This window comes from Bos indicus, chromosome 11 (assembly GCF_029378745.1).
Source record: "Bos indicus isolate NIAB-ARS_2022 breed Sahiwal x Tharparkar chromosome 11, NIAB-ARS_B.indTharparkar_mat_pri_1.0, whole genome shotgun sequence".
NCBI lineage: Eukaryota > Metazoa > Chordata > Mammalia > Artiodactyla > Bovidae > Bos > Bos indicus.
This window is the reverse complement of record NC_091770.1, coordinates 98,436,216-98,463,821: the sequence shown is the minus strand read 5'-3', so window position 1 is coordinate 98,463,821 and position 27,606 is coordinate 98,436,216. Positions and strand designations below refer to the sequence as shown.

General features: G+C 55.9%; 2 protein-coding genes across 8 annotated transcripts in view; one reads left to right on the top strand and one right to left on the bottom strand.

Annotated features, from left to right (window-relative positions):
• The first annotated feature begins 426 nt into the window (after nucleotides 1–426).
• PTGES2 (prostaglandin E synthase 2) lies at nucleotides 427–6,145 on the top strand. Its single transcript, XM_019970914.2, has 7 exons — nucleotides 427–888; nucleotides 2,187–2,384; nucleotides 3,066–3,124; nucleotides 3,491–3,640; nucleotides 3,906–4,106; nucleotides 4,396–4,513; nucleotides 5,507–6,145. Exons 1-7 carry the CDS (start codon nucleotides 442–444, stop codon nucleotides 5,627–5,629), a joined length of 1,296 nt encoding a protein of 431 aa, XP_019826473.2. The 5' UTR covers nucleotides 427–441; the 3' UTR covers nucleotides 5,630–6,145.
• A 9,604-nt stretch (nucleotides 6,146–15,749) lies between these two features.
• Nucleotides 15,750–27,606, bottom strand: part of SLC25A25 (solute carrier family 25 member 25) — a 36,494-nt gene continuing 24,637 nt past the window's right edge. For 2 of the 7 annotated variants that reach the window (XM_019970907.2, XM_070799319.1), the window contains exons 2-11: nucleotides 23,438–23,564; nucleotides 23,261–23,348; nucleotides 22,542–22,577; nucleotides 22,158–22,269; nucleotides 20,777–20,935; nucleotides 19,397–19,549; nucleotides 18,943–19,050; nucleotides 18,676–18,843; nucleotides 17,939–18,089; nucleotides 15,750–17,836 (exon numbers count right to left, since the gene is read on the bottom strand). In XM_019970907.2, coding sequence (XP_019826466.1) covers nucleotides 17,652–17,836; nucleotides 17,939–18,089; nucleotides 18,676–18,843; nucleotides 18,943–19,050; nucleotides 19,397–19,549; nucleotides 20,777–20,935; nucleotides 22,158–22,269; nucleotides 22,542–22,577; nucleotides 23,261–23,348; nucleotides 23,438–23,564 — 1,287 coding nt within the window. In that variant the 3' untranslated portion in view covers nucleotides 15,750–17,651. Of the gene's footprint in view, nucleotides 17,837–17,938; nucleotides 18,090–18,675; nucleotides 18,844–18,942; nucleotides 19,051–19,396; nucleotides 19,550–20,776; nucleotides 20,936–22,157; nucleotides 22,270–22,541; nucleotides 22,578–23,260; nucleotides 23,349–23,437; nucleotides 23,565–25,921; nucleotides 26,927–27,606 lie in introns of those variants that run through there. The other 5 variants (XM_019970908.2, XM_070799320.1, XM_019970909.2 and 2 more) reach the window with 4 other exon arrangements.

Genomic DNA, 27,606 nt, shown 5'->3' with positions numbered 1-27,606 from the left:
TGCAAGGAGATCCAACCAGTCCATCCTAAAGGAAATCAGTCCTGAATATTCATTGGAAGGACTGATGCTGAAGCTGAAGCTCCAATACTTTGGTCCCCTGATGCGAAGAGCTGACTAATTTGAAAAGACCCTGATGCTGGGAAAGATTGAAGGTGGGAGGAGAAGGGGACGACAGAGGATGAGACGGTTGGATGGCATCACCGACTCAATGGAGATGAGTTTGAGTAAACTCCGGGAGTTGGCGATGGACAGGGAAGCCTGGCGTGCCGCAGTCCATGGGGTTGCAGAGTCGGACGCGACTGAACTGAACTGAGGGCTACATGGCGAGCTGCATGCCTGAGTTCCTGCATTCGGCTCCGGGTCACCACCGAGACCAGTTACGTCTACACTCTAGAAGCCGGAGGCAGTTAGCAGACATCCTCAGGTGTTTCTTCGGCTTTGATGGGTGTTTTAAAAGTTGGGCGCCGGGGACTCAAGCTCAGTCCCACGAGGGCTGCCCCCGCCCCGCTCGGCGTCACCGTCACCCCTGGCAACCGGCTGGCCCCGCCCCTTCAAGGGGAGCCAGAGCCAAGGCAGTCTTTGTTTCTCGCGCCCTTCCGCGGCGCCGGCGGAGCAAACATGGCCCACGCTGTACGGGCTCTGTGGCCCCACGGGCGCGCTCTGGCCTGGAGGCTGGGCGATCGGCCGGCGCTGGGACTCCACGCGCAGAGCCGGGCCGGCTTCACCGGGGCAGCGGGAGGCTCGGGCCCCGCCGCTACGGCCCGCAAGGGGGGTCCACGGCTCCTGGGGGCGGCGGCGCTGGCCCTGGGTGGCGCCCTGGGACTATACCACACGGCGCGGTGGCACCTGCGCGCCCAGGACCTCCGCGCAGAGCGCTCGGCCACACAGGTAAGCCCGAGGTAAGGGCTTGGGTAGCAAGTCGCACAGGTAAGGACCGAGCCTCGGGTAGGGGCCCTGGGGTGAGCGCGGAACCTCGGGACTTCTGGGAACCGGCGGCGTCAGAAATCACCTCCTCTGTCGCCTCTTGACCTTGAGCGAGTGACCTGGTTTTAAGCCCTCCAGCCCTCAATGTCCTCATCTGTGAAATGGAGGCTTAATGATGCCGCTAACTGGAACTGCCTCTGTTTTAAAGTCGTTTTACAAACGTGTTTTAAGACTTTTTAATGGGAAGATTTGGAAATCACTGAAAAGGGAAAGTCTCTTGCACGGTTTATCACTTTCCAAACATTTTCCGCCTCCCTACCCCTGTCTCCAAATCCTGAGATTGTGTATTTATTAGTATTATTAGTGTTCTATTTTTACGAAACTGATGCTGGTAGATTCCAGGCCCTGAGACTAGGAACAAGGGTATGTCCCCCCAGGCAAGGGGCTGATCCAGCTGCCCTTTACTATGCTTTGTGCACAGTGCCAGCCCCCGCCCCCACCACACATCCACAGGCGCCTCTTTCCTGAACCCCTGGGAACAGGATTGGGTAGATGGGGAGTGGAGTTCTCTGTGTCTCCCTGCCCACCCACCTCCATGGCCCAGCCTCAGTCTCCCATCTCTGAACAATGCGGCAGGGGGACCACAGCTGTGACTTTCAAACGTGAGTATGCGGCAAGCTCACCTGGGGCTCTCCTGCTCTATGAAGGCCAGCGGCCCAGATACCACCCTCTCCTGTTGGGACTTTGTACATGAGTTTGTGCAAACTCTGGGAGATAGTGAAGGACTGGGAAGCCCAGCATGCTGCAATCCATGGGGTCGCGAAGAGTCTGACACGACTGAGCGACTGAACGACCACCACCACCACTCGGAAACGCTGGGCTCTAACCCCCTCATCCAGATATGCCTTGGGTCGAGGGAGTAGGGATGGGCACTTCCGAGTTGAAACAGTTGCATCTGGGGGCACACACCTGCCGTGTCTGACATTCCCCTGGGACCGGAAGGAGCAGAGCGATGTCTGTCTAGCATTGGACAAAGATGAGACGATCCCTCCTACACAGAACAGACTTTCTGCCGGGAGACCCCCCTGGATGGGCTTGAGCCTGAACTGTCTGCTGCAAGACCCTTCCCCACCTCCCTGCCACCCATCCCCCATTCCTCCCGAAGTTCTCAGAGACCCTGGAAAACTCCCCTGGGAAAGGTTTGCTTGGAGGTGGGGCCTGGGCACCCGGCTTCAGAAGTTCCTTCTCTGCTCCTTGTCCAGCTCTCCCTGTCCAGCCGCCTGCAGCTGACGCTGTACCAGTACAAAACGTGTCCGTTCTGCAGCAAGGTCCGCGCCTTCCTCGACTTCCACGCCCTGCCCTACCAGGTGGTGGAGGTGAACCCTGTGCGCCGGGCCGAGATCAAGTTCTCCTCCTACAGGAAGGTGCCCATCGTTATGGCCCAGGAAGGAGAGAGTTTGGTGAGCCTTGGGGAGCTGCCCCCTGCCCCAGTGTCCTGGGTTGTCCTGGAACACCCCTGAGTCGGGCCCTGCTCTGCAGCCCCGGGAGGAATGTGGGCTCTTTGAATTTCCGCTGAGGATTATAAACCAGTGAGTCTAAGGGAGGCAGAGTGCCACAGAGCTTCAGTGGGTTCTGAAGTCTGGGTGGACTGGATTCAAGGAGGGGCTCTGCCACTCCCTGGCTGTGTGACTTAGGACCAGTCACTTAGCCTCTCTGACTTGGCTTCATTGATCAACAGAGAACCGTACCCTCCGGGGTGTAGGACTTAGCTCCTAGTCTGTAGCTTCTGAGTCTACCCAGCACCTCAGAGCCCAGGGGGTCACGTGGGTGAGGGCAGGGCTCAGACCCTGGGTCCTTCCCACCTCCTCCTGTCCATTAGCCACACTTGGGTCTCCCTTACACAGGACAGGGTTCCCTGACAGTGGGGACTGCGACCTGGGGGGAGGTAGAACTCAGTGAGCATCAGTTTTCAGGGAAAACCCCCAGGGACAGGGACACAACACCCAGGATCCCCCTGACCAGTTCCTGCAGAATGTCTGGGTATCAGGATTGTAGAAGAGCCCCTGGTGATCTGGCCAGTGGCCAGTCAGCCAGTCCCCACCGCCCCTCCCAGCCCTGATCTAAACCATTCTCTTCTCCAGCAACAACTGAACGACTCCTCTGTCATCATCAGCGCTCTCAAGACCTATCTGGTGTCAGGGTAAGGAGCCCCTGCGGCCAAGGCTGGCACCGTGTCTCATGGCCTCTCCTGTCTCAGGGAGGCCTCCCCTGGGCTCCTCCATGGGAGTGGGGGTGGGGCTGCAGCTTAGATTTCCAGAATGGGTTGTGGGTGTCACTCTGAGATCCCCCCTTCCTCTCCTACGCACATCTCCCTCTGTCCGGGAGGTGCTTCCGGAGTCTGCCCCAAATCCCTCTTGCTGCAGGATCTCCTGTGTCACCCACAAGAGAGTGGGAAGCTTCTGCGGGTTGACTCAGGTCAGGGAGGTATTATTCATCCAGAGGAGGTGAGGGCTTAGGCTCCGTGAGGAAGAGGGAGTCGGGGTAAAACTCTAGATGTCTCCCAAAGGCAACCCCTGGCAGACATCATCACCTACTATCCACCCATGAAGGCGGTGAATGACCAGGGCAAGGAGGTGACCGAATTCTGCAACAAGTACTGGCTCATGCTGGATGAGAAGGAAGCCCAGCGGATGTATGGGGGGAAGGAGGCCAGGACGTGAGTGGGGCCGGGGCTGGCCCTGGGGATGTGGGGAGGGGGTGGTCTCCCCTCCGAGGGGACCAGGCTGAGCAAGATGCTGTAAGCCATGAGGGCTGGGGCTGGGCCACAGGTAGGACTGAGTCCCCTTGTCCCTCCCCCCACCCTGGGCGCTCATACAGGAAGCCCACCAAGCCCGCCCTCTGCCCCCCTTGCCTGCAGGGAGGAGAGGAGATGCTGGCTCAGGAAGCCCACCTGGCCTGCCCTCTGTCCCCCTCGCCCGCAGGGAGGAGATGAAGTGGCGGCAGTGGGCGGACGACTGGTTGGTACACCTCATCTCCCCCAACGTGTACCGCACGCCGGCCGAGGCCTTGGCCTCCTTTGACTACATTGTCAAGGAGGGCAATTTCGGGACCGTGGAGGGCGCCATGGCCAAGTACATGGGTGCAGCTGCCATGTACTTCATCAGCAAGCGGCTCAAACGCAGGTGATGGTGCATGCGTGAGTGTGGGTGGGTACGTGTGTGTGCACCTGGGGCTTCCCATCTCCCAGCATTAGCCCATCCGAGACTCAAACCCCAAAACTCCTGATTGCCTCCCCCACCCCAGGAGAAGCAGGGCTGGCCTTGGAGTCCAGTTCTGGGTCCCTGTCTTGTACCTTCCTCTGTCCCCCTCGCCCGCCCCAAGAGCTGCGCTGGTCCCCAGGCCTTCCCGTGCTCCCCACCCATGCCAGGGTTCGGAATCCCCCTGATGGACTTCTTCTCCATCCCTGCCCAGGCACCACCTCCGGGATGACGTGCGGGAGGATCTCTACGAGGCTGCCAACAAGTGGGTGGCAGCTGTGGGCAAAGACCGGCCCTTCATGGGGGGCCAGAAGCCGAACCTGGCAGATCTGGTGAGTGTGGTGGTGGCAGGGGGTGCACATATTGGAGGGTCTCTCCTTGGGGGCCCAGGCTGGGAAAACCCAGGTGTGGGCAATACCTGCATTCACAGCTCCTCCATCCCAGGGGCACCTGGCTCTACTGATTGTCAAGGGCCTAAGGAAAACGAGTGCCCCAGGCTTCTACCTAGCAAAAAGTACTGCGACAGGGTCTTGTTAGCCTGACCTCAGTGCCAATCCTTGAAGCAGTTCTGCCAGGGTAGAATATGCGGCTTGCAAGGTTCAGGTCTTGGAGTAGGTGATGGGGTCCCCTCTTCTAAAATCTCAGGAACTGAGGGTGGGGGAAGGGCATTTTCTCAAAGGAAACTCTGAATCGGGGCGGGGGGGCGTGGTTTGTTGCCCAGAAAAGGGGATGTAGGTGCAGGACAGGCAAAACCTGCAACCAGCCCACACACTTCATTCAAAGCCCCACGTGCAAAGCTGGCCCATTAGTGGGTGTTTCGCTAATCCTGCTGACTACGCCAATTGTATCGCTGATCCTGTTCGTGACGCCAGTTGTCTTGCTGTTCACACTGCACTGTTTGCTGAACCCAGGGGAGACAAGGCACGAGCTGAGAGGCTGGAAGAAAGCTCAGGGAGCCGTAGGGACTACAGACACGTTTATTCTCTCCTGGCTGGCACAGCAGCCATAGCCGCAGACATAACATAAGCTCACATAACACAACACAACCTCTGGGGCGTTCCAGGTGGAGCTTACATATGCTTATAGAACAAAAGTAGCCCGTGGCCCAGCGAGTACCTCGTGAGGCTCACGCGCAGTGCTGTAAGTGATCTCGGCCATTACATCTTGATTATTCACAAAACATGGGGCAAAGGCGAGAGGGCGTGGGGCGAGAGAGCCTGACCACCCATCTTGGCTAATTTGCTGTTTCCCTAGAGTAAGTCATGGGGCTCTCAGAGAGGGGAGGTGATGGGCTGGTGTTGACACCCCTCTGTACCCACCCCCAGGCAGTCTACGGCGTGCTGCGTGTGATGGAGGGTCTAGAGGCCTTCGACGACCTCATGCGTCACACTCACATCCAGCCCTGGTACCTGCGGGTGGAGAAGGCCATCGCCGAGGCCCCCCAGTGAGCTGAGCCTCGTGATCCCTGCCAGGGGGCGGGGGGCAGAAACAGCAGAAGATGCCGGCTGTGAAGGACCAGGGCCGCTGGGGCAGCACTTGGCGACGCTGAGACACTGTGCAGTGGGGGACAGGATCATTCGGCCTCTTGTGCACCCCACCCTGGCAGACCCCTCGCCGCTAACACTGGACGTCTGCTGCGGCCCTGGGGGACAAAGCCCAGACTTGGTTTCTATCCACAGGGCATGGAAGGCTACCTCCCTCCACACTAGCCCCAGGGGATGACCCTCCCCGACTCCCGCCTGGGCCTCCCTACTCTCAGCCTTCTCTGGGGCTCTCGAGGCTGCCCTGTCTGTGCTGCGTGGTGGGAGTCAGGTCGGGCTCCTGCCCTGAGCAAGGGAAGCAGGGACCCTTTGGTTTTGGGAGACCCTGTCCTTGGCTTCCTCTGGGTCCTGCTGTTCCCAGGTACCCCACCCCCACACTGGGACTGTATATCATATTTGCAATAAAGAAAAGGTTTGCGGCTTCCCGCGTGGTGGCACTGTAGTGGAGGTCAGTGCAGGTTAGGGAAGGCCGCCCTGGCTGTTAATACTGTTTGTTCAGGGCTTAGCGAGGGTCAGGCCTGGGTGAGAGGCTCAGTGGGCTTTGTGTCCTGGAATCCCTGGGTTCGTGGCCACGGAATGCTCAGCAGGGAGGTGCAGAGATGGCCTGGGGCATGGGTCCAGTTTTGCTCCCCACTGACTGTGGGACTCTGGGCAGGGCAGCAGCACCCCTCTCTGAGCCCGAGCCTCCCCCTCTGTCAAGGGGGCTCAAGGATGGCCCCACCTCCAGGGACAGTTGTAACGGCTCAACCGCAAGATACAGGTCTGTGTGTAGAAGGATGCCCGGCTTAGCGGGGGCTGGAGTTGTTCCAGTCCTGATCTACAGACCAGGAGACCAGGGATCAGAGGACACGGGGCCCTCCGAGGCCTTCCGGCCATGGATGGCCACCCAGGGCTTCAGTCCCAGGCTTGGGACTTCACGAGATGGACAGTAGGACAGGAGTCTATAGAGAGAAGCAGCTCTGGGAACAAGGAGGGGCTGTGGGGTCCCTGCTTTCCTGGTTTCAGCAGATGATGGGCACTCTGGTCCGCCGAGGTTGCCCTCCAGAGGCTGGACAGACAGCCAGTGAGCTGATCACTATGTGCTGTGCCCTCCCTGTTGGGGAGTGACGGGCCAACTCCCTCAGATCCACCCAGGAGAGTTTAACCTTTTTCTTTAATTTTTTTTAAAACATAGAAATAATTCATGGTCTTTGTATTAGCACGTGTTCAAATAAGGTTGGTGATGGACAGGGAGGCCTAGCATGCTGCAGTCCATGGGGTCGCAAAGAGTCAGACAAGACTGAGTGACTGAACTGAACAGATAAGGCAGCACCAACCTTAAGCCCTCCGGAGGCAGACAGTGCCATGTGGGGAGGCAGCAGCCTCAGCTTCTGCAGGGCTGTCCGCCACCTGCTTGGTTTGGTTCCCATTGTGAGCATCTGCCCTCGTCACCCTGTCACATTGGCTGGGTCTTCGTGTCTGCAGAGTGCTCCTGTGGGAGGGAGGAGGGAAGCTGAGGCCTGACGTCATACCACACGTCTGAGGGATGAGGAGCCGTGGAAGCCGCCTCTGAGGGGCCAACAGGTGTTCGGGTCTCCAGTCACTGCTGCCGGGATGCTGCTCCCCCTTCACTGATAAGCTTTTAAGTCCCCAAGGGGCCTGTGATGGCCATAGAGCCTCCCGCAGCAGGGCAGGAACTAGGCCAGGAGCTGCATGATGTGCTGGGGGAGGCCTTCCCCTCCCTGCTTTCCTTCTCTTCACAGACGGCCTTTTCCACATCACCCGCCCGGAGTTACTTGGTACTTTTCCAGCTGTTCAAGGAGGCTGGCTGGCCTTTCTCTGTCTCAATCCCAGAATCCCCAAAGGGAGCATTGGATGTGACCTGCTTGGGATAAGGCGGCCACCTTGAATCCATGATACTGTGGCCCGGGGAGGGTCTCACGTCTCACAACCCCACCCTGTGCTCCGTACCTTTTCTGCTCCTCCTGCTGAATCCGGTGATTGGGTGTCCCAGCCTTGGCTTCCTCGGGAGGCCTGGCCTAGTTAAGGAGACCCCGTGGTGCAGGCCAGACCCCAGCTGCTCATCGCCACACCTCTCCTCCTGTTCGCAGAGATGTTTTCTTCTGACTTTGTGTTTCTCAGAGGAAGATACGGTTAACGACAGAGCAGCCATCCTGGGGATAGGGGCCTGACCCCAATGAGGAGTGAGCTTGCTGCAGGCAGAGAGGAGCCTGTCCATACCTCCTAACCTCACCCACCTCCACTAAATGGTCACCTTGATGAAAAGTCCAAGTTCCTTGGACTTTTAGAACCACTAGTTAGAAGTTCCCTGTGACAGGGACTTCCCTGTGACAGGGGCTGGATAATGGCCAGTCAGCGCAAGGCCACCAATGCAAGGGGCCCCGAGTCCTGCTTCTGTCAGAGTATTCTCCCCAGAGGTGACAACCTTGCCTCACTCACCTTTTCCCATAATCGCCAGAGGGCGGTAAGAGGATGCAAAGCCCAGAGGAGCAGGTCACAAGGCCTGGTGCTGCCACCTTGCGGCCAATCTTGGGATCGCATCTTTGGGCCATCTTCCTTCTCCAAGGACTCTTACTTGCCCATCTGGAAAATGGGCTTCCTGGGTAGCTCAAATGGTAAAGAATCTGCCTGCAATGCAGGATACCTGGGTTTGACCCCTGGGTCGGGAAGATTCCCTGAAGAAGGGCGTGGCAACTCACTCCAGTATTCTTGCTGGGAGAATTCCATGGACAGAGGAGCCTGATGGGCTGCAGTCCACGGGGTCACAAAGGGTCAGACAGGATTGAGCGACTAACACAACACAACAAAAATGGGGTTAACATGCAAGGGTCTGAAGATGAGTGGGTAGGGAGAGTCACGCGTCTCAGGGGAAAGAACTGCAAGCCAGGGACCCTTGCCCCATTTTGATCAAGCTCAGGTCGTGGCGAGTGCCCTGTGGCGGTGGTGGCAGCAGTGGGTTTGAGGTGGGAACTCTATGACCTTGGGCAAGCCCTTGGAGGTCAATTACCCTTCATGAGGTTGTTGTAATCAGGGATGGGAAGGTTGCACAAAGTTGATGTGCACTGTTGATGGGTGAGGGGTGTTTTTCTGCAGCCGGTGAGGTACTGTTTCTTCTCAGAACACACTCCAGCTCTGTTTCCATCTGGGCTCCTGCAGTTCACAGCCGAGAGCTACTGTTTCCAGACAAGAGCTCCAGGAAGTAAGAAGGGGAGAGTCCTGAGACTGTGCAGATCAGGAGGGCTCCCAGGGGAGAGTGAGCCACAGCAGAGGCTTTAAGGATTAGGATTCTGGGTTGCTTTTTTTGTTAGATGGTTAAATTTTAAAATTTCATTTTTGTTATACAAATAATTGTGTATTGGGCATAAACAGATCTTGCAGAGAAGCAAAAAGATGATACCAATTATTTATAGACCCATCACTGAGATTTAAAATTTTTAAAAACAATTTAAAAATTCAGGGTGCTTCCTTGGTGGTCCAGTGGCTAAGACTCCTCACTCCCAATTAAGGAGGCCCAAGGTCAGTCCCTGGTCAGGGAGCTAGATCCCACATGCTGCAACCAAGAGTTCAAAGATCCTGCGTGCCACAGTGAGGATCCTGTGTGCTGTAACTAAAACACAGCAAAGCCAAATAAATACATATTTAAAAAACAAATACAATAAGAAAAACTTAAAAACATGTTTTTTGGAGAATAGCCTTCTAGTTATCTTTTTGTAGGCTGCATTTAGTGTGTGTATATATATAGAGAGAGACATATAAAATATCTTACATTTTTACATATAATTTGTATTTTACATATAAGTATTTATATGTATCCAACATATAAATGTTGGAGAAGATTCGTGAGAATCCCTTTGACTGCAAGGAGATCAAACCAGTCACTCCTAAAGGAAATCAAGCCTGAATATTCATTGGAAGGACTGATGCTGACGCTGAAACTCCAATACTTCGACCACATGATGTGAAGGGTCAACTCATTAGAAAAGACCCTGATGCTGGGAAGGACTGAAGTCAGGAAGAGAAGGGGACGACAGAGATGAGATGGTTGGATGCCATCATTGACTCAGTGGACCTGAGTTTGCATAAGCTCCGGGAGATGGTGAAGGACAGGAAAGCCTGGCGTGTTGCAGTCAATAGGGTCTCAGAGTTGGACACGACTGAGCGACTGAGCAACAACAACAAATGTATCCCACAGTTGGTGGCGGTTTAGTTGCTCAGTCTTGTCTGACTCTTGTGACCCCATAGACTATAGCCCGCCAGGCTCCTCTGTCCATGGGATTCTCCAGGCAATAATACTGGAGTGGGCTGCCATGTCCTTCTCCAGGGGATCTTCCCAACCCAGGAATCAAACCTGGGTCTCCTGCCTTGCAGGATTTCTTTACTGAGCTACAAGGGAAAACCCTCCAACAGTTAAATGGGGCCTATTTTGTGGCAAGCACTGTTTTAAGCACTTTACACAGCCTTTCAATATCCCTCTGAGGTAAGTACAAGTATTCCCATTTTACAGATGAAGAAACTGAGGCATCAGATTACGTGAATTGCTTGGTGTCACACAGTAAATAGCACAGGAAGGATTTGAACCTAGATTTCCAGGACCCAGAAACAGTGACCTTAATCAGAATATTATGATATTCCTCTCTCTAGAAATATTTTTTTAAATAAAAATTCAGATCACAATGTATTCCAGATCAGCAAGCACTCTCCCTCACTGTTTCTAGTTAGTGACTGCTCCGCTGTATGCCACTGCTGCCGAATTTATTTAACCAGTTGGATGGGAAGGATTTGGACGGGCAGAAGTGTCTAACAGAGAACAGGGCTGATACTGGAGGGGGGGATGGGGTGGTGGGCTAAATAATGACCCCCAAATATATCCAGGACCTAATCCCTGGAAGCTGGGAGCATTACCTTATGTGGCAAAAAGACTGTTGATGTGATTAAATTAATGATTTTGAGATGGAGAGATTTTTCCTGGATTATCCAGCTGGGCCCTAAATGTAATCACAGTCTGCTTATCAGATGGAGGCAGAGGGAGCTTTGACTGAAGAGATGTGAGAACAGAAGTGAGAGGCTGGAATGACGCCAGGAGGAGGTCACAAGCCAAGGAGAGCAGCCGGTCTCCAGAGGCCGGAAGAGGCAAGAGATGAATTCTCCCTGAGAGCCTCCGGAAGGAAGCAGCCCTGTGGGACACCTAGATTTCAGTCCATTGAGATAGATTTTGGACTTCCGGCTTCTAGGTCTATTGGGAATAAATACGTGCCGTTTTAAGATACCGCTTTGTAACAGCCGTCTTTGTTGTTGCTCAGTCGCTGTGTCCAACACTCTGCACCCCACAGCCTGCAGCACACCAAGCTCCTCTGTCCTTTAGAATCTTCCAGAGTTTGCTTAAACTCATGTCCATCGAGTTGGTGATGCCATCTAACCATCTCATCCTCTGCCTCCCCCTTCTCCTTTTGCCTTCAATCTTTCCCAGCATCAGGGTCTTTTCCAGTGAGTCGGCTCTTTGCATCAGGTGGCCCAAATATTGGAGCTTCAGCATCAGTCCTTCCAGTGAATGTTCAGAGTTGATTCCCTCTAGGATTGAGTGGTTTGATCTCCTTGCAGTCCAGGGGACTCTCAAGAGTCTTCTCCAGCACCACAATTGGAAAGCATTAATTTTTTGACACTCAGCTTTCTTTAAGGTCTAACTCTCACATCTGTGCATGACTACTGGAAAAACCATAGTATCGACTATATGGACCTTTGTTAGCAAAATGATGTTTCTGCTTTTGAATATGCTGTCTAGATTTGTCATAGCTTTTCTTCCAAGGAGGAAGTGTCTTATTAATTTCCTGGCTGCACTCACTGTCTGCAGTGATTTTGGAACCTAGGAAAATAAAATCTGTCATTAGGACACTAATATAAGCAGTACAGTCAGGGAACTACAGTATAGTCAGGGAAGAGAACCAGTCACAGGGAGCCAAGCACCAGAGGCAAGTCCTGCCTCTGTGTCAGTGTATTCTCAATAAGCTGTATTCCCAGCAATCAATAAATGGACACACGTAAAAAAAAAAAAAAATGCAGGGCAGGGGTTGGGCTCTTTGATGCAGTCAGGGGCCCCCAGCAAACTGGTGGGTGTGGGTGGAGCCAGCTCAGGGCCTTCACAGCTGCTGTGGAGAGAGAGTCGTTCCTCCTGGGCCACAGGGACCGTGCGGAGTGGTGATGGCAAAAGGCCCAGAGAGACCATTCCTTTGTACTCCCCATCCCCCTTCTCCGGCGCCAACCTCTGTGTTATGGAAACTGAGATTTGGAGAGGCCTGGGGGCCTGGGGCAGCCCTCTGGCCCACCTCTGGCCTCAGTCTCCTCACTCCTGGTTCCTCCCTGACCTCCTGCATCACTGCCCTCCCACTGGCCTTCTTCCCACCCAGCACTGGCAGCCTCTCCAGCCCCTCTGACGGGGCCTCGCTGGTCCGCTCCTGCTTGCTCGCTGGCCCTGGGCAGCAGAGACCAAGGTCCATGCTTGGGCAGTGGGGCCCGGCGTGCAGGCTGCTGCTCCTCTCACCCTTCCCCTACATTCCAGTCCGCTGGGACTGCTGAGAGGGGGCCTGTGGGCAGCCTGGCCGCGAACCAAGGTGAGAACCGGGCTTGGGGCTTCCGAGTCAGCAAAGCTGCTTTGAATCTTGGTTCAGCCTATGCCCTTTAAAAAGAAAAAGAATATATGTGTTTTAGCTGAGTCGTGGTTTGCAGGATCTTTGTTTCCCGACCAGGGACTGAACCCTGGGCCCTCCAAATTGAGAGTGCAGAGCCCTAACCCCTGGGCCACCAGGGGATTCCTAACATTTGCCCTTTGGATGAATCTGGCGTTCCTCCTGGCCCTGAGCTGTAAGGCAAATACCGTGCCCATCTTCCTCATGAGGAAACTGAGGCTCAGAGAGGCATGAGACTTGCCTAAGATCACACTGCCAGGTGCCAGGATTCAAGCACAGCCCTGCCTCACTTTCCTCCAGCTCTCTGGGGCCTCCTGGCTGGGAGAGCAGCCAGGGACCAGTTTGTCACCTGCCTGAGGTCAGGCAAGGAGCCCCTGCCCCTCAGTGAAGTTCTCCGCAGGTGGGTCGTGGTGTGGGTCCAAGGCTGCCAGGCCAGGTGTGGGGGCAGGGGCCAGCCGTATCTTCACCCCCAAGCACACAGCCAGAGTGGGTCACTCTGATCTGCTTCAAGGTCTTGTCACCTGTTCCCAGGGAGGCCCTGGGCAAGCCCCTGCCCCTTCCGGGGTCTTAGTTTCCACCTCTGTAAAATGGGGACATGGCGGCCCCTTCCGGGGTCTTAGTTTCCACCTCTGTAAAATGGGGACATGGCGGCAGCTGCCCTGGTCCCCTGTGTGCACAGAGCTGCAGCTCAGCGATGGCACTCCCGGGACTGAGATGAAAGCGTCTCGCTCCAGGAAGGAAGCGCACAGCACATGGGCCAGGTCTCCCCACCCTCCCACCCCACCCCCTAAAGCCAGAGATACCAGGCCTCCTCAGTGGGGGCAGGGGGTGGGGGCGGGGAGGCAGGGGAGGAGTGGAATGAAAAAGCATTTAGGGGAAATTACTCTGTGTTTGGAATCCAGGATGGGGCCAGGGTACTGCAAGTGTTTAAGGACCGGCCATTTCCGTTTCCTGTCTCGTTTCAACTTCCCAACAGCTCTCCCAAGGCGCGTCTGGAGGTCGGAAGTCTGGAGTGTGTCTCACTGGGCTGAAGTCAAGGTCGTCCTCAAGGCAGCGTTCCTTCTGGAGGTTTTCTGGGAGACTCGACCTTGCCTTTTCCAGTTTCTAGAGGCCACAGGAATCTTTAACTCGGGGCTCCTTCCTCCATCTTCAAAGCAAGCGGCTCCGGCTGAGTCCTTTGTCCAGTCTCCCTGGCTCTCTCCCTACCTTCCTCTCCCACAAGGAAGCATCTTGTGATCCTGGGTCCACCTGGATAATCCAGGCTACTCTCTCTCCCTGTTTGAAGGTCAGCTGATTGGCAAACTTAATTCCATCTGTTACCTTAATTAGCCTTTGTTTGCCTTGCCACCTAATGCACTGGTTCTGGGGATTAGGACGTGCATGTCTTTGGGAGGGGATGTAATTCTGCTTCCCACACGACAGGATGCGTGCATGGATTTTATCCAATGACGAACTACTCGTTAGGCCTGTAGTGGGTGCAGGGCATGTACTGGGAACAGCATTTGAGAAAGTCGATCCTCTAGTTGGTCGTGAGAAGTACAAGGGAGAGAAACAAACGGGGTGGTGAATGAACTGGGCTGTGGAGGGAACAGGGCTGCCCCTGTAAGATGGCCAGGGAAAGCCTCCGTAAGAAGGTGACATGTGATTAAAGACTGGATGGAGGAGACTCCCCTGGTCCAGGGGCTGAGACTGTGCTCTCAAAGCAAGGGCACTGGGTTCGATTCCAGGTCAGGGAACTAGCTCTCCCATGCTGCAACTAAAAGATCCTGCGTGCTGCAACTAAGACCAGGGGCAGCCAACTAAATAATTAATAAGATTGGAAGGAGGGGATTAGGAACAAAGGCGGTAACCACAGAAAGGTTGGCTTGGTGACCAATATTGTCACCCGCCTCCCAAAGCGAACTTCTGTGCTGGAGGAGCCGCTCTCCCAGTGAGTGGGACCGAGCACCTGGGAACGTGGGACCCGGCCACCGTCCCAAGGAGAAGCCCGGATGGGGCGGCTGGGGGTACCCAGTGGTTGGGAAACGGTTTATGCCCGTTGCCCTGGTAACAAGGTGACGCAAATGGCGTGTTACTTTCCTAGCTGTAACAAACCACCCTGAACTTGGATGGCGGAAAACAATGGAATGGAATTCTCTCAGTGCAGGAGGCCAGAAGCCAGAAACCCCGGTGTCGGCGGTTTGGCTCCTTCTGGAGGGTCTGAGGCAGAAAGTGTGGCTACCTCTCCCCTCGCCTCAGACACCCTTGGTGTCTGACATGTGGACTCATCACGCCATTCATTCACACTGCGCTCCTCCACATCCAGATTTCCTTCTTCTTCAGTCTTTGGACTTAGGGCCCACCCTCGCCCAGGACGACCCCATCTTGACTTGAACACTTCTGTAAAAACCCTGTCTCCAAATTAAGCGACATCTGAAGTTCCCAAAGGACATAAATTTGGGGGGTGTGGAGTGGCCCCTGTTGAGCCCAGCACAAGTGGCATATGCATTTCACACACGGGGCACACTCTTGTGCCCCCTTACGGCCTCTGAAAGCCAGAGCCCCCTGGCACGTTCCCTAAGCTGCTTCATAGTACACCGCTCCACCCCACCCCTACCAGTGGCACCCAGGGCTTGCTGGGGGACTGGGGTGTGTTGTTGTTTAATGAACACTTCTTTGCACTGGGCACGGTCTTAGGTGCTGGAAGTACGGCTGCAAACATTCCGTTTCCACAAAGCAAAAAAGAGTGTTGGGGGCCCCCCAGAGGGACGGGGAGGAACCAACTCTGCGGCTGGAGAGGGGCAGCCAGCAAGTTTGAGAGAGGAAGAGGAGTTAGGAGGGGCTTCCAGCAGCATTGAGGGATCAGCTCTGCCCTGGATAGGCTGAATCAGGTGAGGGCCGAGGAAGGACCTCCGGATACAGCAACTTCCGGGGCACTGGCGACCTGTCGGAGCACCCCAAAGCGAACAAACATCCATTCTAAAGAGGGGGTGCCTTGAGAAGCCTGGAACGGGGAGCTGCTCTGTGTGAGGGGGAGGGGGAAGGTTTCTCATGTCCTCTGATGAGACAAATGGATTTGCACTCTAACATGTAGGCTTCCCTGGTGGCTCAGTGGTAAAGAATCCACCTGCCAGGGCAGGAGACGTGGGTTTGATCCCTGGTCCAGGAAGATCCCCTGAAGGAAATGCCAACCCATTCCAGTATTCCTGCCTGGAGAATCCCATGGACAAAGGAGCCTGGCGGGCTACAGAGAGCCTGGGGTCACAGAGAGTCGGACACGACCTAAGGGACTTGAGTGACACAATATTCTAACGTGGCGACAGCCCCGTGCCACCCAAGCCCAGGTCAGCAAAAGCATGACTCTCTCATCAGCTCTTAAACAACTTTATTAGAAGGCTGTTTTAAATGACAACTCCCAATTCTTTCTTAATTTGCTTTGTCACCAATTCCAGTTATAACTCTATTTATATATAACAGTAATTTTTGCATTGATCTTTGCATCCTATTTGAATTGTCCTTATCGGGCCATTCTGGTGAATGGAAATATGGCCGTGCACTTGCACAGAGACCAGCATTATTGAGCAGGAGGAGCGGGTTGGGGGGTGGTGGCCAGGACAGAGGGAGCCCGCTTCACAGGGGATGGCGGGGGGAGCTGGTGGCCTTCTCCTCCGGCCCTCACCCAAACTCACAGTGATAGGTACCTCACTGCCCTATCCTTCAAAAAGGGGGGAAAATAAAGAAATCCCTCCCCAGTCCAAGAAACGATTTGGACTTCCATCTTCAATGGAGTGGGAGTTTCCCTCCCTCTTCCCGCCCCCTGATCAAACCCTCAACTCCTAAGGCTTCCTGGGTGCTGGCCCCCTCACCCCCCGACCTGCCAAGGGCCCGTCTCTCTGCGGTCAGGGCCTTTCTGCCTTCTTTGCCTTTTTTCTGTCACCAGTTCAGAGAGGAATTTCTTTGGACAGGCACGAGGGTCACGCCCACGGCCCCCTGGTCCCTCCCCCCACCCCACCTCACGGGGGCCGGGAAGGTACAATCCACCAGGAACATAAATATGAATAAAAAATGAACTTGAAAATGACAGGCTATTAATCAAACAAATCTATAAAAATAGTTAGGACGTAACTCTGTTCAAATAAATACAAAATAAATAGGCTCCAAGCAGTGTGACACATTGCATCAGCGGAATGTGAAGTGGTCCCACCTGGCCCCGTGGGGATTGGACGCGAGTCCCCAGGGGCATCAGAAACAGACTTAAATGAGGTCAGCCAAGCCGTCGGCTCTCTGTCTTCCTTCTGGAAGACCAGAACCTGCACGTTTGTTCAGCTTCTCTTTCTGAACAAAACCCTTCTTCCAATGATACGTAATTATTAAGGCCTTGAACACCTTTTCCTTCTCTCGCCAGGGCATGCAGACGCAGGGCAGACATGGCCCTTCCTGCTTCAACACGATCCCCACTGCCCTCATGCCAGCGGGGCAGAGGGACTTGGTTCTGAGCTGGTGCCAGTCCTGACAGAGTCCGGGCCCAGCTCAGAGCCTCACGAGCCCCCCCTCAGCGGCAGGGAGCAGAGGCTCTCTGGGGTCCAGGACCTGTGAAGCCATGCGCCAGGCAGCCTGGCCCCCATCATGCACACGTGCATCCAGGTGCCCACCTGCTGGGCAGCTTGGAAGCCCTCTTCCCTGCACCAGCCAGCCAGCGGCAGAGCGGCCAGTTGGGAATCTGGGCTCAGGTTTCAGGTACAACTACCCTTCCCCACTGACTGAGGGGAGAGAAGCAGTGTGGGGAGAGGGCCGGGGGCCCTCCTCCTACCATTGAAAACAGCAGCGAGGAAGGAAGCGAGGTGGGCCCCCCGGGGAAGACGCGCAGCAGGCCAGAAGACGGCCCACGCCAATGGTCCAGCTGCGAGGATGCGATGGGAGGATGAAGCCGGCCTCCCAGCCCTGCTCTTCCGCAGGTGCCCCTGGGCAGCGTTCAGCCCCCAAGCGCTCGGGCCCATGTCCTGCTGAGCCCTGGGCCCTGCTGAGCCCTGGGCCCTGAGGAACACTCACAGGTCCTCCCTGGAATGGACACGCGGGTCGGCCGGGGTCAGCAGGACGCACCCGGTGGCCTGCCAGCTCTGTCCCCCCAACTTGCGGTCGCACCCCAGGGTTTTCACAGCTTGGCTTCAGTCAGCGTAGTGTTGGTACATTCACAGAATGAGATGGCTACACATCCCAGGGCTGGAAGCCCGGGATCAGGGAGTCTGCACGGGCGGCTGGCCCCCCGCCTGTCACCGCGACTGCACGCCCAGGGTGATCTTCAGGTTCTCGTACACCACGTAGCTGATGCTCACGGCCGGGATCACCTTCATGAAGTTGGGGGCCAGCCCCCGGTACAGGCCGAAGGCCCCCTCGGTCCGCAGAATCTGTTTGAAGAGGCTGCTCATGGTGACCTCGGGAGCACCCTCCATGGAGGCTGCAGTGAGAGACGCCACCTGTCAGGGGCCTTTCGCCGGCTCCTCCCTACATCCCAACCTGCCCCAGGGGAGATGGGGCCCTGGGGGCCGACTGGCCTTACCTTGGGCCTGCATCCGGGTCCTGACCAGGGCCAGTGGGTAGCTGGCCAGCTGGCCACAGGTGCTGGACATGGTGCCACAGGCCAGGAGCACAAACACACCAGGGTCTGCACTGTTCACTGCATAGCGCTGCAGCCAGGCATTCTTGAGTGTCTGCAAGGGTACAGGGGGGCGGGGATGAGCTGAAGTGCCTGCAGGCCCCAGGAAGGGAAAGCCTGAGAGACAGTGAGAGCCGGCGGGGTTGGGGGCAGATATCGGATCCACATAGGAGGCGCTGCCTGGTCACATGGATGGGATCCGCAAGGCCACAGTAACCCAACTCACTTGGCCTGGGCTGGCCCTGGGGGCTGGCTGCGCTCCTGAACGGCCTGCCCTTTGTTTCTGCTGTCACTGGGGATTCCCAGATAGGATGGGGTCGGGGGGTGAGGGGTGGCGGGAAGCAGGGGCAGCAACCCCTTCTTTTCCTCGGAGGGCTGGACCCCTGAGCTCTGGAGCCTGCAGGGGCCCAGGGAGCCCCCAGGGCATCGCGCTCTCCAGATCTGTCGGCCAAGCCCCTAGGGTACAGAAGCTGGGGGCTGCCATGGGCAGGCAGTGTGACAGGAGACCCCTTGCAAGGGACAAAGGAATTTGGAAGGAGACAATGGGGGGAGGTGGCTGGGGAGGGATGACACATGGCCAGCAGGGGGTTTCTGAATCTCTCCTGCCGCTCAAGGGGCCTGAGTCCTCCAGAGGGCCTCACCTCGTAGACGGCCAAGTCTATGCCAGCGTAGGGGATGATGCCCAGCATGTTGGGGACGTAGCCTTTGTAGAAGGCGGCCATGCCCTCTCGGGCCAGGATCTTCCTGGCACAGTCCAACATGCCCGAGTACTGGCCTGTCTTGCGCAGGGCCATCCGGGTCTTCAGGACCTGCAGAGCCCAGGGCGGGTGATGGAAGCGTGAGCAGGGCCCAGTCCGCCGGCCCACCCCAACACGGGCTGCCCGCCCCGGCACTGACATGGCCCTCACCTCCATCGGGTAGATACTACTCTGGGCGATGGCCCCTGCCAAGGACCCTGCCACGAGCCTCTCGTGAATCCTCAGAGTCTCCTGGTCACTCCCAATGAGACGTTTGATCTGGAATAAGGAGCCAACAAACTGAAACCCCTCTGCTGGAGACCAGCACACCTGTTGCCGCCCCGCCCGTCCTCCCGGAGCCGATCAGGTTTAACCGAGACCTGGTGTCCCTGGGACTTTCGATGCTGCCCAGAGAAGGCAGGCACTGGCCCCCAGTGGAACAGGCTAGTGGGGCAGTGCAGGGGTCAGACCCAGGCCTCTCCACCCCCCACCTGGCCTGGCTGTCCCTCAGGTTCAAGGCCTGGCTCCGGGTTCCAGGGGATCAGCAGGGCAGGGACCTTGTCCCAGGGGGTGCTCAGGATGCAGCTGCCGAGGTGCGACTCTTCCTGGAGAGCCAGGTCCTCACCTGCTCGTAGGCCATGAATTTGATGGCCGACTCGGGGGCGATTTTGAGGACGTTGATGCCATTGCCCCGCCAGAGTGATCGGGCCCCTCCTTCTCGAATCATCTGCGTGAACCCACCCACGATGCACATGTTGTTGCTGCGGGAGGCGTGGACCTGGGGGGAAGGACAAGAGGTCGGGAGCAGCCACAGCGAGCCGCCGTCGTCTGACCTTTACCAAGGTGGGAGGTCGGCAGGCACGGCTCTGCCCTCCAGTGCCTGAGACCGACTCAGCACCCTGAGGGTCAAATGTGGCTGTGCACCCAACGTTTATATGCCAACACCATGCTAAACACCTCTTACACCTCCATGAGGACTACTTAAAAAAAAAAATTGAACTTTTTATTACGGAAAAACTTTCAAGCATACATAAAAGTACAGAGGAGCTTCCAGGAACCCATAATAAGGTTCAACCATCATCAGACCAGCCAATCTACGTGCCCCCTACCCATGACCCCTCTCCTACTCCCATTAATTGAATGCATTCCCAGCCTTAGTCATTTCATCCAAGGACAGCCTTTCATCTCTACAGCATTCCTGGGGATTTGGGGAAGAAAAACAAACTGACAATGCAACTGGTTCGAGCCTCTTAGTTTCCAGAGGAATAGAAGTCCTGGGAGTGAAGAGAAATGCTCATGGTCACTCAGATGGGAGGGTGGGACCCCGGATCGGGTCCCAGGCCCAGAGCTCCTGTGCCCAAACCACTCCATCTCTCTGATTTGGCACCTTCTTCTGTCCATAGGCCTTGAACCAAGGCAGGGAAAGGAGGGCAGGGAAAGGCTGACACCTTTTCTGAGCAGGGTTCCTGGCATTAAAAAATGCCAGAACACCAGTCAGGGAACAAGGGGGTGACTGGCCACTGTTCAGATGACACTGAAGTCCAATGGTGTGTCCTCAGGCAGGTCGATTTCACAACCCTGCCCCTGACGTGCGTTCGGCTTATCTCTGCCCTGTGGACTTGGAATCAGGCACTCGGCCAGGGGACTAGTGTCTGGGCCAGGTGCAAGGAGCAGCTTGCACAGCTCTCCATGCAGTGGTCTACATAAGATGTACGTAAGGCGACAGGTTCCTGCCACACCCCAGTTCTCACCGGGGTCAGCTGCCCACATTACAGCCCTGTAATGTGACTCCTGGCTTAAGAGCCTCAGATAAAATTAGATCAGCAATGCGCAAAAGGTCACCTGGGCCAGGATCTAATGTCACCCTGGTCTGAGCAGTAACTCCAATCTGACTTAAGAAAGGTATGGGCCCAGAGTAGGGCCCCAGACAAGGGCAGGGAAGCCACCGACCAAAGAACCCAAGGAGAAAACAGGCGGCTCAGGGCCCGTCTTCCTGCGCACATACCTGCATGAGCACCTTGAGTCTGTCCAGGGGGGCCGTGCAGGTTCTCGATACGGCCCCCGCCCCACCGCCGGCCACCAGGTGCCTCCACCACATCCCCGTCTGCCTCTCCTCCACCGTGAACTCATCGGGGACTGTCAGATTCTCACCCACATCAAAGATCTGTGAGGAACGCCAACACCGATAAATCAAGCAGGCTCCCCAAGCTTCTGGCTGAACTACCGGCCGCCAGCTAGGTCTACTGCCTCCACTGTCTAAAATGCAACCACCGCCGTCTGCACACCCCACCCCACCCCCACTCTGCGGAGTGGCAAAGCTCTGCGCCGTCTGTGGCCTCGAAGAGAGAGGCCGAGGTTAGGGTCTGAAAGCAGAGCTGGAAAAATGCGGGTACAAAACCAGGAGGACAGCCTGTCCAGATGCCACCAGGGGCTCCTGCAAGAACAGCTTACAAAGGCATTTCAGCTGAGGATTGCCAGGCTGGCTGTGCTCAAAGGATCAAGTCAGGGGTAAAAATTCTTCTGAAACACGATGTGTAACCGGGGTAAAAATTCTTCTGAAACCCGAAGAGTAACCGGATCGCGCCGGCAGAGAGTTATGCAAGGCTTCTGCAAACACGAGAGGGCTGTGCTGCATGAGAGGCGCCCTCTCCCCTGGGGTAGCTGGCAGAGCCAGCTCTGCTCCAAGCCCGGGGGGCACAGGCCCAGCCTGGGGGGCAGCCGGCTCCTACCCATGGGGTGTCTGCTTAATTTCACCCCACAAAGATGCCAGGCGTCCCCTGAGGGCACTGAGGGAGATGGAGGAGGAGGGGCGCCTGTGGCCTCCCCTCTTAGAGCTGGTGGCCTGGGATGGTGCTAGGACTGCAACCAGAGGGCACTCAGCAAGGAGCAGCAGAAAGGGATGCTTGTGCATGGAGGGGGCACGCGGGCAGGGGGTCAACGGGGCCACCACCACGGAGGGTGCTGTGTGCTTCTGATCAGAGGTGAAAGAGCTGTATGTGTGTGGCAGTGGGGAGGCATTGTTTTGCCACAGAGGGAAATGACATAAAAACTGGGGTGGGGGAGGGGGGAGACTTAACAGCTCGGCTATTTGATCTTTATTGGGCAGCTCCCACTGCCTCCCAGGAGGCTCTGCGAAAACCAGAGGGCTCAGCGAGAGGGGTGGACCCTGAAGACTGGGCAGCAACGGGGGTGACAGGAGGGTACCCTTTCTGGCAGAGGGAATCCGTGTTTGGGGAATGGGCGGGGCCGTTTAGGTTGGCTGGCACGTGGGAGACGGAGGGAGCACCTGGAGGGCTGGCAGAGGAGTGAACAGCCCTGCTGCGGAAGAGGCGGCAGGCCGGGAACCCCCAGCAGGATGGGGGCTGATGCTGGGCGGACGGACTCACCGTGGAGTGCTTCCAGTAGAGGATGATCTCAGGGATGTTCTCCACGGGGTGCAGGAGGTGATAGTCTCGCCACTCGTTCCAGTCGATGGTCATCGTGCCATTTTTGTCCATGCTGTAAGACACATGCCCGGTCACCCACGTGGACGCAGGCCCCATCTGTCAGCCACAACCCACCCCCACCGACCTCCAGGGGAGCCGAGGGCAGGCGCGTGGCCACCAGGAGACCACGGAAGGTGCCCCTGCCCTGGAGGAGAAGGGGCCAGGTGGCTCCACACCCCACTTGGCACAGACATGGGGATGTAATGGCCCACGAGCACCCCGATCTGATCAGGCACAGAAGTTAAGGAGGCAGGAAGAGGTCCCCAGGGTGACACGGATACTTACTAGGTGACAGGGCCCCAGAAGTGGCCCATTCGTATTCTGACAGACAGACAAAAGGAGGATGCAGAGGAGAGAGGAAAAACAACACCAATAAGTGCTCTGAGCGGAGGTTAGTGAGGCAAGCACACAGCACAGCATGGCGTGAGGAGGCGCTCCGCAGGTGAGGGGAGCGAGGGCCAGGGGCCGCCATCCCTACCTGCCTGCCAGCTGGCTTTGGGCCCCCCAGGACTTAAGGAGGGTGGGGAGGACAGGAAGCGACTGCGGGGCTGCTCTGGTGGGAGTTCCCAGCCCCGAGGATCACCATTTGCCTGGGGCTGACTTTCGGGGCAGTGCATCTGAGCTTGAAGTTAAGAGGAAGTTCCCCTCACTGGAGGGCGGCCCTGTGAGCCCTGCCCCTCCCTGCACGACCAGGCAGAGAAGAGTATTCCTTGCTCGCCTTTCACCTACTGAAATCTCCCCACTAGTCTTTTCTCTTCGAGAGTGGCTGGCGTTGGGCACCCTGCCCGGGGATTTGTGATTCTTCCACTGGGAGCTGACCTGGACCCTGGGGAGTGGCTAGTCTCTGGGAGGGGTTACTTATTCATCCCTTCCAACCACCAGGAGCCAAAGTTCATGGAAACAGGGTTAATACAATGAATGGCACTGTGGAGCAAGTCCAAGAATCTTCCTTTCGTCACACTTTTGTTAAAGCAAACCAAGGGACTGGTTACGCACGCACTCACCTCTTGAGGATTTTTTCTGCCTGCTGCTCAGATATCTTGACCCCCAGGTCCCGCAGGGACTGCATGATCTCCTGGGCGTCGATCCGCCCTGGAACAACAAAGGCCATGAACCTGGGGCCAGCCTGGTGCAGAGACCCAGGACTGCCGGGCAGCTGCTGGCCCCGGGACAATGCTCACCATCATTCTTTTTGTCCAAACTCTTGAACACCAGCCTCAGTTTCTTCTCGTGATCTTGGAGATAGTGGACGAACTCTTCGAAGTCTAGCTGCCCATCCAGGTCTTTGTCGCCAGCTTGTACGATTTTCTAGAAAAGAAAAGAAAAGAAAAGAAAAAGAAAGGTTTCATCCCTGGGCTCAAACACCAGCTTCTCCCGCCTGTGGTGCCCCGTCCTTGGGCAAACAACAGCTCATCCATGAGGTGGCCCAGTGACCCGAGACACTTCCCCTCCTCTACTCCCAGGGTCACCGCCTGGATGCCCGAGGGCCGGCCATGCTTCCCTCGCGATCGACAAGGGAAAAAAATCAGTCCCTGAGAGAAGCCCTTCAGACAGAGGCCGACAGTGGTGGGCTTGAGCCTTTCTGGTTTCACCAGGTTAGCTGCTCGGCTCCCTGCGGCACTGTCCCTGGGGTCAGGGCTCAGCCCCACATGCCCTCTGCCCACATGCAGGGTGGCCCCGGAGCTCCAGATTTCAGCAGAAACTCTGCAGCTGGCGCTTTTATCCTTAAAAGTGGCACTGGCCCAAGAACAGTTGGGGGCGACCCGGGTAAAGGTACAGGGCAGAGCTGGCCCCTGCCAATGCCTGCTTGGTGGAGACGCCGTCAGAGAGAACTGTGGAGGCTGGGGAAGTGCTACGACCCACAGGAACTATTTTTGGGCCTGAGCTCGAAGGTGCTGACTGTCTCAGATCTCGGGGGAGCCAGATGCTGTAACCAACCTCAGCTTCCTTATTAACCAGGCCCTGGAAAGCAGGGCAGCTTGACTCAGGAATAGTTCGGTAACCCAAGGGGCCTTTAAGAGACCCCTTCCTTGGCAGTGAGGGTCCAGAAATCTGCACCTGCGCTTAGAGATGAGCTTGGTTCAAGCACTGCAGCCCGTTCTGGATGCTCAGCAACTGGAAGTTCTCCATAAAAGCACAAGCACTTGGCTTGTGCCCCAGGTCCTGCTAAATGCTTTACCTTGAGTAACCCGGTGAATCCTTGCAAATAGCTCTAAGAGGTGGGGGTCTAGCATTCCCCTCACTTTTCAGAGTCAGAGTCAGAACAGAAGTTCTGAGGGCTAAGTAATTTATCCAAGGTCATGCAGCTAGGGAAGTAGTAGGCGGCATTCAAGCCAGGCCTGCTGGATTCCAGTCACCTCCCCATTGGGAGAGCCTGCTGCCATTGTAAAGGTTAATCTCAAGAAGGTGGGGAACATACATGAATCACTCCAACCCAGCAACACCCCAAAACTAGGACCGAAAAATCTCCTAAGGAAAATGGCTATAGTCTCCTCGTGTTGCCCAGTTCTCTCAGTAAGAAATAACATCCTCTATCCACAAACCACTGTGGGTTTCCAAGTCTTCTGAGCTAGTGGATTTGGAAACTGATGGATCATTGGCTAGCTGGTCCTCTCCAGATACTGTGTCACTTAACATGATCCAAAGACCAGCTCGGGGGTGTGACTGGAATGTGAGACAGACGCTGGTACATGTTCTATCAACTCTCTGGACTCGGGTTAACTTCCTGCAGGCATTTCTGCTCTCCACCAAGAATGACACAGATTACGTACGGTAATCATCCTAGCTTATGAGAGGAGTGGAAGTAGAACCTGCATGTCATTTAGGGAGGAGGCGAATGTGAGGAACGAAGCTCGCTGGAATCTGCGTTGCTCTGGCACCAATGTGATCCATGTGCCTTGTTGGGTGGGTGCCGGGGTACAGACAACCCAAGGACATGTTCATGCGGCTGGTTTCAAACAGTCTAAACCCTCGCTTCTACCTTTGTCTGGTCTCCTTCCTACGATAAGCATGTCATCACCCCCTGCACACTCTCTGACCTCCACTGCCACCACGAGAACCGGGGGACAGCGACGGGTCTGATGACCGGCGAAGCTGGGGTGTCCCTGTAGGAGGAGGCGACCCTCTCAGACGCTGTAGCTGTTTCCCCATATTTAAAATGGTAATAATCTCTGCTGCCTCTGGCTCCAAAGAGACCCCCTAGGAAGGTCCCCTCACCCCTGCCTGTTGTTCTGTTTCACCCAGAGCACAGTCCTGTCACCTCCAGCCTCTGCAGCCACAGTTCCAACTCCTGTGCCTCCAATGAGGGGCCTCTGCCCTCCCCCTCTCTGCCCCCCAGCTCAGAGAAAGACCCCCGCAGCAGCTAGACCGTGCCCCCACTTTCTGGCCCTGCACTGCCCTGCACCCACTCTCCGCAAGAAAATTCCTTTCCCTCTTCCACAAGTGCCTCCCCTATAATTCCAGCCTCCCTTGGAAGTCACATGAGAGCCAGTCTCTCCCGTGACGCAGCCCTGTAGCCGGCTACAGCCACGCGCCTGCTGGGGAAAAACTGGCACGGCTGGAAATCAAGCGAGTCGGAGGCATGGGACCCTCTACCAGCTCGGGCCTTCGCTGAGTCAACGCTGATGAAATGCCTGCCTGCCTGCCTTCTGCATCCCAGTACAGACCTGCTTCCACTGGCGGTAGGTGGAGAACTCCTGGGAGGGGATAAAGACGCTGAGTTTGAAGATGGACTTCAGCTCGGCAGGAAGCCCCTTGGACTCGAAGTACTGGAATTCGGTCTGGGCCTCCCCGATGAGGGGCACATAGAGGCACAGGCAGAGCATGCTGGCGGGAGCTGCTTCAGGCGGCGTGGACGCCGGGAATGCTGCCTGGCCCCGGCACACTTGCACAAGATATGCTGGGGCACAGCTGTCATTGGCTGCCTCAGCCCTGCCCTTTGGCTTAATTGAAAAAAAAAAATCTGCTCACTGTACTTCCAGCCAACAGCCAATGAGCACACAGCCCTGCGAGGAGGCGGGCACTGCCCCAGTGCCAGGGGATGAAGATCAGGACTGACGTCACCCGCTCCCTGGTTAACCCTTCCGAGACAGGCAGCGCATTTGGCCCTGCCCCCCAAACAAACCTTCACCCACCAGCTGCCAACCCCTCCAAACAAACAAACTGGCTCTGGCCTGTTTTTTTCCACAAGGTCCCCAAACGCGTCACACAATACCGTAGTTTCTCCCCTTAGTAAATCATTTCCAGCAGAAAAATTAGTGGAGGCAGAGATCAAATCAGGGCTCACTGAATGGGTTCAGTTTAGCTGTGAGGGCAGAAAGTCAGGGGTGGTAGGGAGATGCTAGGAGGGGTCCCATGGGATTGTAGGGGGGCTCATTCATCTGTCCTGGAGCTGCTCCTGAGCTGGCTGGCTCCAGGGACCTTTCTTTCCCAGGCCACCTTGCACATGAGCACCCCTTCTGCAGGTTTGGCCTGGAGACCCCACCAAGTGTGGAGAGGCTGACGTGGTGGTGGTGGGAGTGGGCAGGAAGAGGACATCCTAGGCTAAGGTCACTGTGCTGGGGGGACGCCTTAGCAGCACCAATCTAGGGTCAGCCTGAGCCTCACTCAGGACCCACAGAAGTAGTTTTCAGAGTCCACGTTCACTCAGAACACTCCAAAGTTCAGTGGATTGGAGCTTTTCAGATTAGAACCGTGCTGCTCAATACAGAAAATTTTCATTTTTATTTTCATTAATTTATTGCATTGCGACATGTGGGGATCTTAAGTTACCCAATCAGGGATGGAACCCTTGTCTCCAATGCAGGGGGTCTTAACCACTGGACCACCAAGGAAGTCCTCAATTTTAAATAAATCAAAATGAAATGAAATTAAAAATTCACTTCCTTCTGCATGGGTTGCATAGCTTGACAGTCACAAGTATTCACCGAGCGTTTCCATCACCACAGAAAGTTCCACTGAACAACACTGCCCTAGAACATCCCTTTTAGGTGAGGATGAGAAAAAAAAAAATCTCAGGTCCTGGAGAGTCAAGATCTGATCTTTATTTAAGGGCCACCCCGCCACCTCCACCTCATCCCTTCGCACTGAAGTTGTCAGATTCATGCTGCAGAGGAAGAGCCCACGTCACAGAGATGAAAAAGGAACCCGTCTCTCCTGTTCCATCCACAGTGCGCCACTTCCTAATATAGACAAAACCTCACTACTGGGATGGGTTAAAAACGGATTTTTAGCATTTGTTGATCCACAAAAGTGAAAGGAACTTCTTAAATTCACTAAAAGCTTTTTGTTAAGAACTTGAAAAAGGTTCTGAAAACAAGATGCTGATGCTTATGTACATCAGTATAAAACA

Coding starts and splice junctions, on each gene's coding strand:
- PTGES2 (XM_019970914.2), top strand. CDS start 442: ATGGGTGTTTTAAAAGTTGGGCGCCGGGGACTCAAGCTCAGTCCCACG. Junction 889..2,186: donor CAGAGCGCTCGGCCACACAG/GTAAGCCCGAGG, acceptor CTCCTTGTCCAG/CTCTCCCTGTCCAGCCGCCT. Junction 4,107..4,395: donor AGCAAGCGGCTCAAACGCAG/GTGATGGTGCAT, acceptor ATCCCTGCCCAG/GCACCACCTCCGGGATGACG.